General features: G+C 45.8%; 1 protein-coding gene across 4 annotated transcripts; it reads left to right on the forward strand.

The window, feature by feature from the left end:
* The first annotated feature begins 57 nt into the window (after window positions 1-57).
* HAUS4 (HAUS augmin like complex subunit 4) lies at window positions 58-9,327 on the forward strand. Of its 4 annotated transcripts, XM_081506644.1 has the most exons (11): window positions 58-272; window positions 1,418-1,560; window positions 1,905-1,989; window positions 4,733-4,875; window positions 4,963-5,094; window positions 5,436-5,570; window positions 6,781-6,877; window positions 7,761-7,906; window positions 8,156-8,286; window positions 8,646-8,714; window positions 8,856-9,327. In XM_081506644.1, the coding sequence occupies exons 3-11, from the start codon at window positions 1,935-1,937 to the stop codon at window positions 9,037-9,039; spliced, it is 1,092 nt and encodes a 363-aa protein (XP_081362770.1). In that variant the 5' UTR covers window positions 58-272; window positions 1,418-1,560; window positions 1,905-1,934; the 3' UTR covers window positions 9,040-9,327. The 4 variants fall into 4 exon arrangements, with proteins under 4 accessions (XP_081362770.1, XP_081362772.1, XP_081362774.1 ...); XM_081506646.1 differs by lacking the exon at window positions 1,418-1,560 and having other exon boundaries at window positions 58-454; XM_081506648.1 differs by lacking the exon at window positions 1,418-1,560 and having other exon boundaries at window positions 58-408.
* The last annotated feature ends 847 nt before the right edge of the window (window positions 9,328-10,174 follow it).

Below are 10,174 nucleotides of genomic sequence, written 5' to 3' on the forward strand. Positions count from 1 at the left end.
GCTGGAGGCGGAGCCTGCCGTTCCCGCCTCGAGCGTGGCGCCGCCCCTCCCTCCCACGCGGCCTCCTGGGCGTTTGGGGCCCTTTCCCCTCCCCCGACCTCCCGCGCTGTCTTCCCAGGCCTCGCTTCCCGCAGCCCCAGCGCCCTGTCGGATCGAGAGGTTTCGGAGCCCGGGTGGGCGGCGGTGCAGTGTTGCGGCCACCGCCTGCCCACCTGCCCGCCTCAGCCCCCTCGGCACTGCCTCAGGAGCTTCGGCTGCCCCTTGCTGTGCAGGTTTGCTCCGGAGGGTCGGCGGGCGGCGCTGCGGGGAGGAGGAGCGCTGGGAGAGTCAAGCTGGCCAGTCCCCGGTCTCCGGCTGCCGAGACCGCCCTCGCCCTTGGGAATCCTTGGCTACCCAGACGGAAGGAAAGTAGGCGCCGGAGAGCCCGCTCCGCATTTTGATTCATCTCGGCCCTGTAAGGGTCACATCTTGTGAAAATACCTGTAAAATCAATTTAACGTTCAGTGCAGCGTGTAAAGACAGCTCTAAGAATTTAAAAGACGCCTGAGTCAGAACATTTAAATGCTTGGGTCCTTGTAGCAGCGTTTTAACACGTCTAAGTGCAAAGGGTGGAGAATCGAGCCTGATTGCCGCCACCGTTCACGCCCTGTAACACTTTAAAAGGGTAAAGAAAAGCACCCTAAAAACCCCAAGTGGGCAGTTCCCCGAGAGAGGGAAGAACAGCTGACTTTTTTGAAATTTGGGTTGGTCCTCAGGCTTAGATCCTTGATAAACAGAATCGCTAAAACACTGAGCTTAACTAAGTAGTGGCTTTTGTTGACAAGTCGATTGTGTTATTAATTCTTAACGTCTCATCCAAGGCAGGAGTCGTTATCTCAGTTTTGCAGGTGGGGAAAAGTTTGGCACAAAAAAGCCTTTCCCTTAAATTCACACAGAAGCAACTGGGCTGAGCTGCAAATTAAGTCTAAGTATTCTGACTCCTCAGCTGCGTTCCCCTCTAGACCATGTTACAAAACAAATGAGTAGTTACTTTGATGTTACTCATAAAACCAGGAAGTAAACCAAATGTTCTGTGAACATGAAGTGTTAAATCATAATAACCTATGTCTGTTCTGCTTTGGGAGGCTCAGCTGCTCTTTAAGAGTTTGATACCTTACAGAGAGGAAGGTTGGAGCAGAAAAAAAAACGGGGGGGGGCGGGAATAATGTCAAGGGAAAAGTTCTGTCTCCAGAGTCCAAACTGTGCCCATCTTTACTTCCTCTTTGTGTTGATGGCATTCTTTTCAGTGTAGTCAGCGTTCTGACAAAACGCTGAGAGTTCATGTTGTATCCAGGCCTCAGCCACATGAACACACCTTTGCCTTCCTCTCCTGGCACTGACCTCCCTGTCAGTCTTCCTGTCATGCTCTTTCCTCCAGGTGCTCTTTCCTAATGCTGTTATGTGAAAACCAGTTTTCGTTCAAGTGTGGAATGATGTGTCACTCCTGAAGGATGTTTCTAGAATTAATGATCAAAAACTACCAACAGATCTCAGATGAAAGGACAAGTTAAAGAAGCACAAGTAACTCTTGTGGAATTTGATAGCTGAGTTATTTGGAGAAAAAAAAACTAGACTGATTTCTCCCTCCTCCCCTTCCCCAGTTCACCCATAACTAGAAAGCAGCGCTCAGTTTCAACCTTAGACATAATGGTGGGGGGGCGGGGGGCATCCTTCTGTTTAGTGAATTGGAAAGTTTTCTTTCCTAAGGAGGCTTAGGACAGGACCCAGGATGTGTGATATAGTCCCTTCCTGTAAGAGGTGTTCCTCCTCCCCAGCTTGTAGACAATAGAAATTTGAACCCAAGGTAGTTGTCTCTCTGGGGCAGCCAAGCCAGTTTATTTATCTTTTTGCTTTCTTTTACTCAGTTGGACAGATAAGAATCACCAGAAAAGCAGATGGCATCCGGGGATTTCTGCTCACCTGGAGAAGGGATGGAAATACTACAACAAGGTTAGGGCAGCCATTTGCCAGAGGTTTGAAGAATTATCCAGAGTGGTCTTTTTTTTAAGTAATTAATTAATTTTGGTTGTGCTGGGTCTTCATTGCTGCACGTGGTCTTTCTCTAGTTGGGGTGCAAGGACTTCTCATTGCGGTGGCTTCTCTTGTTGCAGAACACAGGCTCTAGGGCATGCTGGCTTCAGTAGTTGTGGCACGTGGCTTAGTTGCCCTGCGGCATGTGGAATCTTCCCAGACCAGGGATTGAACCCATGGCCACTGCATTGGCAGGCAGATTCTTAACCATTGGACCACCAGGGAAGTCCCAAAATGGTGTTATCTAGGGTATTGTCTTCTATAATGGGGAAATTCCTTGGTGGTTCAGTGGTTAGGACTTGGCACTTTCACTGCTGTGGCCCGTGTTCAACCCCTGGTTGGGGAACTAAGATGTCTTGAGATGTGGCCAAAAAAATAAAAAGGACTTATAATGTTCACCAGGATGGTTTCTCTCACCAAAGCCCAAGTTTCTAGGGAAACTAGAATCCTTGAACACTCTCTTATTGAAAGACAGATTATACAAACGCCTGTTCAGTACCTGCTAGTGCAATAGACTAAAATTTCAAGATGTTCCCATGCTGTGTTAGCAAGCATATCCTGATGACAAGGGTGGCCAGTGAACTTTTGAAAGCTGTGTCTTGAATTTTCTCATATCTTATCCTCTAAAATCTCAGAATCCTTCCATATTTGAATTCTTTGCCTATTTCAGATATTTTCTCTATCTTGAATCCTTTGAAAACGTAAATCTTCTATATTTTGACCATTTCCATATTGATTTTTTAATGCCTTGGGAGAAAAAAAGAGACTTTTAATTTTCTAAAAGGACTTTGGTATGATGGTCCAAAGAATTAAAATGTGTTTGGTATGTGAAAGTAAAATAGAAAGCATGTGGGAAAACAGATGGGAAAAAAAGCCCCTTGAGCATATGGAATCTGGCTATGATAAACTTAGACAACATATTAAAAAGTAGAGACATCACTTTGCTGACAAAGGTCCATCTAGTCAAAGCTATGGTTTGTCCAGTAGTCATGTATAGACGTGAGAGTTGGACCATAAAGAAGGCTGAGAGCCAATGAACTGATGTTTTCAAATTGTGGTGCTAGAGAAGACTCTTGAGAATCCCTTGGACTGCAAGGAGATCAAACCAATCAATCCTAAAGGAAATCAACCCTGAATATTCACTGGAAGGACTGTTGCTGAAGCTCCAATATTTTGGCCACCTGATGTGAAGAGCTGACTCAAAGGAAAAGACCCTGATGCTGGGAAAGATTGAAGGCAAAAGGAGAAAGCGGTGGCAGAGAATGAGATGGTTAGATAGCATCACTGATTCAATGGACATGAATTTGAGCAAACTCCGGGAGATAGTGGAGGACAGAGGAGCCTGGCGTGCTGCAGTCCATAGAGTCATAAAGAGTCAGGCATGACTTAGCAACCAAACAATAACCTGGTTTCTTGTACTTTTTCTCATGCATGTACTGTTCTGCATTCACATGGGGTACTCAGTCTATTTACAATAAGGAGAATTTGGTTAGTTAAATTTTTTTTTACTCTTAAGAATATACCCTCTCTCAGTCTTGCTTCTGCAACCAGAGATCACATCCAAAGTTGGAACTGTACATGTATTGTTTTTTTTCCTTCCCCCAAAACTCTAGTTATTATGTGTGAATGAGGCATTTTAGGTACTGTGGTGTGTCCTACCAAAGAATCCCTTATTCTTGATTCTCTTTGTCTAATATTTTCCAACTGTATTTCCGTTTTCTAGGATCTTAGCTTTTTTAAGGCTCATTCTCTAATTCTTAATTAACATCCTTGTATATAATATAAGGCAATGGCAACCCACTCCAGTACTCTTGCCTGGCAAATCCCATGGACGGAGGAGCCTGGTAGGCTGCAGTCCATGGGGTCGCTAACACTGAGCGACTGAGCGGACACGACTGAGTCACTTCACTTTCACTTTTCACTTCCATGCATTGGAGGAGGAAATGGCAACCCACTCCAGTGTTCTTGCCTGGAGAATCCCAGGGACGGGGGAGCCTGGTGGGCTGCCGTCTTTGGGGTCGGACAGTCGGACACGACTGAAGCGACTTAGCAGTAGCAGCATATAATATAAATGCTTGTTACTTTGAGAACTGCCTTTAGTTTATTTGTGGATTTTTTAATTTTTTACTTGTGCCACAAGGCTTGAGGGATCTTAGTTTCTTGACCAGAGATTGAACCCCAGGCCCTTGGCAGTGAAAGTATGGTTCTAACCATTGGACCGCCAGTGAATTCCCTATTTTTAAAAAAATTTCATTTGTTTTAGAAAACTTCCCTACCAAAAACCTAAGGGAAGTGAGTACTAAGCTGAGAGTTATGCTCAATTATGGGGACTTCCCAGGTGACACAGTGGTAAAGAATCCGCCTGCCAATGCAGAAACCTCGGGAGATGCTGCTTCAAACTCTGGGTTGGGAGAATCCCCTGGAGTAGGCAGTGGCAACCCACTCCACTATTCTTGCTTGGGAAATTCCACAGACAGAGGAGCCTGGCGGGTTATAGTCCGTGAGGTCGCAAAGAATCCTCAAGACTGAGCATGAGTATGTCCACTGAGCATGGACATGACTGAGCTACTGACCCTTACCTTCCCATATCTTATGCTCAGTTATATAAATTGAATCCATACTATCTTTGCTTTTTGGTCCCTATGGGGAACATCTCATTAAGTGTGCAGCAAACAGCTTCCTCCTTGTAACCTGAGTGAAGAGGACCTGTTACAGAACCCACACTTCAGCCAACTACTGCTGAGTCTCTCGCAACATGTGGACGAGAGTGGTTTAAGCCTCACGCTGGCAAAGGAGCAGGCTCAGGTAAGGGCCCTGGGAGAAGGGCTGACTGGGAGGAAGAAAAAATCTGAGAGAGAGGGGCTCCCACCTGGGATTTTCTCGGTTTTCTAGGCATGGAAGGACGTTCGACTGCATAAGACAACTTGGTTAAGGTCTGAGATTTTACAGAGAGTCATTCAAGAGCTACTTGTGGACTACTATGTGAAGACACAAGATACAGATTTAACTTCTGAGGACAGAAAGGTGAGGCAGGAAATATGAAGTAAGTGCTGGTTCCAGCTGTAGGAATGACGAGGACAGCTAATGGCTTCCTTTGATTCTATGATATGGGGGAAATAGGAGTTTTGAGTAATGGGTATCAAGAAATACAGGGACTGTAGTTACGGGGAAAGAGGTGAGTATGTTGTCAGGGTTTTGAAAAGAAAGATTGACAGGAGAAAGCACTGGCAGCTAGAAAGTTATCTAAAGGGGATGGCATGTTTGAGGACTTAGAAGGTATGTGAAGAACTGTTCATGAAGATGGAGGAGGTGGAATGGGAAAAAATTTATAGTAACTTCTTTTTGCTTTTTATTCTCTTTCCCAGTTTCATGAGACCCTTGAACAGCGGCTACTCGTGACCGAGCTGACACGGCTCTTAGGTCCCAGCCAGGAGAGGGAGGTGCCTCCACTGCTAGGGCTGGAGAAGGCAGACCTTCTGGAGCTCATGCCACCCTCGGAGGTTAGGGGTGGCGGGGGACAGATATTGGGACCAAAGAAGGGAAATGGCTTAACTTCTCCCATGTGTTGAAACATTTCGTGGTTAAACTTTCTGTGAGACTGACACTTGTTCGTGGTGGTAGAACTTAAGTAAATAAGAAAGAAAAACATTACAAGGAAGAAAGTAAGAGCTGAAATACTAAATCTAGACATAAATGCAGTATTATTATATACAACTTGACATATTGGGTTGGCCAAAAAGTTCATTTGGGTTTTTCCGTGAGATGTTGCGGGAAAACCTGAACAAACTTTTTGGCCAACCCAATAAATGGTATTATACCCCCTGTGCATATATAGAATATAATTTGTTTTCACTCAATATATTTTGGACTTTTTTTCAAGTATATGATTATTTTCAAATATATATTACTTTTCAAATTATTGTAAACAAGATGATACCTTCTAAGGCACTCTTTTTTTTTTAATTGAAGTATAGTTGATTTATAATGTTGTGTTAGTTTCAGGTGTGCAGAAAAGTGATTCAGTTAAGCCTTACATCAATTCTTTTTCAGATTTTTTTCCCTTAAGGGTTATTATAAAATACTGGAGTTCCCTGGGCCATATATAATGTATTTTATATGTAGTAGTATGTATATGATAATCCCAAGATCCTAATTTATTCCTCTCCCCTTCCTAAAGCACTCTCTGCACAGTATCCAGGCATATAGTTAGTGCTCAGTGTCCTTATTATATATCACCAGTTTTAATCACGGATGGATTTCATTGTATAGATGTAGCATAATTTGCTTACCCTTATTGATGGATATTAATTTAAGGTTGTCTCCACATTTTTGCTGGTAGAAACCACAATAATAGGAACATACTAGTTCATATGTGTCTTTGTATGATTATTTCCCAAGTGTTAGTGCTTAAAGTGGGATCACCAGGTCGCAGGCCACATACATAGAACACACTGGTACACATTGCCAAACTGCAGAGAGGCACTTCCAGTGCTCTAGGTCCCCACATTTTCATCAGCATGGGATCTTGACAGCCATTGTAGTCTTTGCTAACATTAATCTCCCTAGTGACTTAAAATTAAACCTCCCTGATGACCCCCGATGCATTTTCTTTGGTTATCATTGAGATTGTTATCATCATGTATTCATTGACTGGATCTTCCAAGTTCCAGCTGTCTGTCTGCATCTCCCCCTTCTCTTCTGTGGCTGCAGGATTTTGTGTGGATGAGAGCCCGGCTCCCACTGGAAGTGGAGGAGCAGCTCAAGAAGAAATGCTTCACTGTGCTCTGCTATCACAATCCCAGTTCAGGTGCGTGCTGGCCGTGTCCTGTTCACGGCCGGCCTTCAGGGTTCCTGGTCTGCTCTTTTGAGAATAATGTGTTTGAATTTTATATTTGGGACAGAAGATGGGAAGCATTGGAAATGCTTACTTTTTTGTTCCCTTGCTGGTAGAATAAGAGTGAGGAATTTTGTGTGGCTTCCCTTCATTCAGCCAGGTGCCGAGTGGCAGTGTCCTCTTGCTACAGGGAAGGATGAATTCTCAAGAGAATCAGAATGAAACAGGGAGGAAAGTTCAGGCTAATAGGTGTCCACCTTGTCTTTGTTGTTTAGTTGCTAAGTTGTGTCCGACTCTTTGCAACCCCAAGGACTGTTGCCCACCAGGCTCCTCTGTCCACTTCCCAGGCAAGGATACTGGAGTGGGTTGCCATTTCCTTCTCCAGGGGACTTTCCCCACCCAGGAATGGAACCCACATCTCCTGCATTGGCAGGCAGATTCTTTATCACTGAGCCACCAGGGAAGCCTCTTGTTTTGTCTTTATTTCTGTGATTTAAGAACCAAGGGCCAAATCTGGAATTCAGAGTAAGAATGAAAGTGAAAGTGAAGTCGCTCAGTTGTGTGCGGCTCTTAGTGACCACCAGGCTCCTCTGTCCATGGAATTCTTCAGGCAAGAATACCCTTCTCCAAGGGATCTTCCTGACCCAAGGATTGAACCCTGGTCTCCTGCATTGCAGGCAGATGGAGAGAACTTAATTATGAGAACTGGGCTGTTTTTAATCAGGCCATCAGATGAAAACCTGTAAGAAAGATAGAATCTGTAGGGCTGGATATAGGAGAGGGGTAGTGAGACATGGCTTTCAAAAGGCAGGAGCAGTTAGGGTTTTCCCATCCAGCACTCTGTTTCTTTGCCCAGATTTGGACAGTGAAACCCTGAAAGCAGCAAAGGTGTGGAACCTCGCCGAGGTTCTGGCAGGTGAGAAGCAGCAGTGCCAGGCTGCCAAGAGCCAGCAGAAGGAGCAGATGGTGCTGCTGGAGAAGAAGAGTGCCACCTACTCCCAGGTATGGCAGGGCAGTGGGGTGGCCTCCCTTCTCTTTCACCCTGACCCCAGGGGCCCCTCTAGGGAAGCCAGGGAATTTTTTTGGTCATGCCGAGTGGCATATGGATCTTCCTCGACCAGGCATCGAACCCGTGCCCCCTGCAGTGGGAGCACAGAGTCTTAATCACTGGACCATCAGAGATTTCTGATCTGCTTTCTTTTCTGCTGTCTTTTGTGGCTGCCCTCTTCCTCCTGTCTCCTGGGGGCTCAGGTACTACTCCGCTGCCTAGCCTTGCTGCAGAGACTTCTTCAGGAGCACCGGCTGAAGACTCAGTCCGAGCTGGACCGCGTCAATGCCCAGTACCTGGAGATCAAGTGCAGCGCCATGATCCTTAAGCTGCGGTGAGCTGTGACCTCTGCGGATCTGAGAGGCTCCACCTCACACCCCACCCCTCCAACCCTCTCCCTCATCACTTTCCTCTCTGCCGTGCCTGACACCCTGTGGGTGTGCAGTAAATGTCACATAGCACTGTTAGCCTTTGGATTACTCTAAAGCTGTCAACATTCTTGGGTCTTCCATTTTAAAGCCTTCTGAAATAGGTGCTTTACTGTGAGCTAAACTGCTCAGGAATTTGGAATGACTTTGCTTATCTTGTCACTGCTCAACCCATACGTTGACCATGGGCAGGTCCTGTGTCCCATTCCTAAGTCTGCTGCTGTCCAGGATCCTCAGCTTGACATTTCTTTCCTTCCCTGGTCAGGATGGAAGAGCTAAAGATTTTGTCTGACACTTACACTGCTGAGAAAGTGGAAGTTCATCGTCTCATTAGGTGAGAACTCCCAAAAGCCTGATACAGCTCTTCCACAACCCCTACACCCTCCAGATTCATTCATTTTTGTGCCTTCCCATTTTTGTGTACTTTCTGAGGAGCCAGATCCTTACATTGTATCTCCTGTGCCTGGGTTCTTAGGGACCGTTTGGAGGGGGCCATTCGCCTACAAGAGCAGGACATGGAGAAGTCCCGACAGGTCCTGAACACCTATGAGGTCCTCGGGGAGGAGTTTGACAAGCTGGTGAAAGAGTACACCCAACTCAAGCAGGCAACTGAGAACAAGCGCTGGACCCTCCGGGAGTTCAACAAGGCCTACCGCTGAGGGTGGGTGGGGCCGGGAGGCTTGGCTTCTGAAGAGGAACCACCTCCTTGTCTTCCTGCTGAAAGGACCACCTCCACCAGAGGCCGCCTTCACTCAAGGGCGTGTGGGGACACTTGTCCAAAACACTACAGTCCTTTAGGGACTCTTCTGGTTTTTCTTCCTTGTTTACAATGACTGAGTCTCTTCCAGAAAATGTAACAGATTTGTATCATTTTATGTACAGTGATTTGTGTCAGCCCTGTATCCTATTTGATTATCTCCTAAATAAAGTGATGATATTGTACCTTAGGACTTTAGTCATTTTCATTTGGACAAAGATAGAAAAAGAACATCAAAGTCTATATGGATAAGGAGGGAGACTTGAGTGCATGCAGAGATGGCTCCATAATGCTTACTCGAAGGGTGAGGAGTAAAAGGGCCAGCCTGGCATGTGGGGTTTTAGAGGCTTCATTATTAGACAGCAGAAGTGGACTAAAACTGGGCTTACTCTTGAAGAATTAGTCTCCAGACTCGTACTAGACGCTCAGATGGATAGGAAACTATTCTAAGTGGGGCGGGTATGATAAAGCTGCTGGGCACCCAGCTAGGTTACAGGAAGGGACACAAGGCATTTGTGTTCTTGCTTCCCTCTGACGTGGTTTGAGGGTTACTTCTTTCTCTGAGAGCAGAGGGTGGGAGAAGATTACCCTGAGGAACCAAGTTCCCTGGTCTGTTTGGCTTAGAAAAAGGCAGGGCCCTGACTGGTGGGGACTACAGGGGACTTCCCTGGTGATCCAGTGGTTAAGCCTCCATGCTTCCACTCTAAGGGGCGTGGGTTCAACGCCTGGTGGGGGAACCCACTTCAAAAAAAATCTGAACAGAAAACAAAGATGTCAGCTTAAAAAAAATGCCAGGGTTGGGGTTGCTGCAAGCAGGAGCACAAGACCACCCTCATTTAGAAGGCCCTACTCAGCTTCTCAAACCACTTTCCAGGGAGACTGTCTCAAGATGCTCTTTTGCTAAGATCATATAATGATGGTTTTGGATTGATCATAGGTAAAATTAAGGTCTTTGACTCAGCTTTAAATTTTTCTGTAAATGGTTCTTACTTCCATTTATGTATAAGTGCTGGCCCACACAAAATGAACAAGCAATT

The sequence above is a fragment of the Giraffa tippelskirchi genome, chromosome 7 (genome assembly GCF_054371585.1).
Source record: "Giraffa tippelskirchi isolate mGirTip1 chromosome 7, T2T-mGirTip1v1.2.pri, whole genome shotgun sequence".
Lineage (NCBI taxonomy): Eukaryota > Metazoa > Chordata > Mammalia > Artiodactyla > Giraffidae > Giraffa > Giraffa tippelskirchi.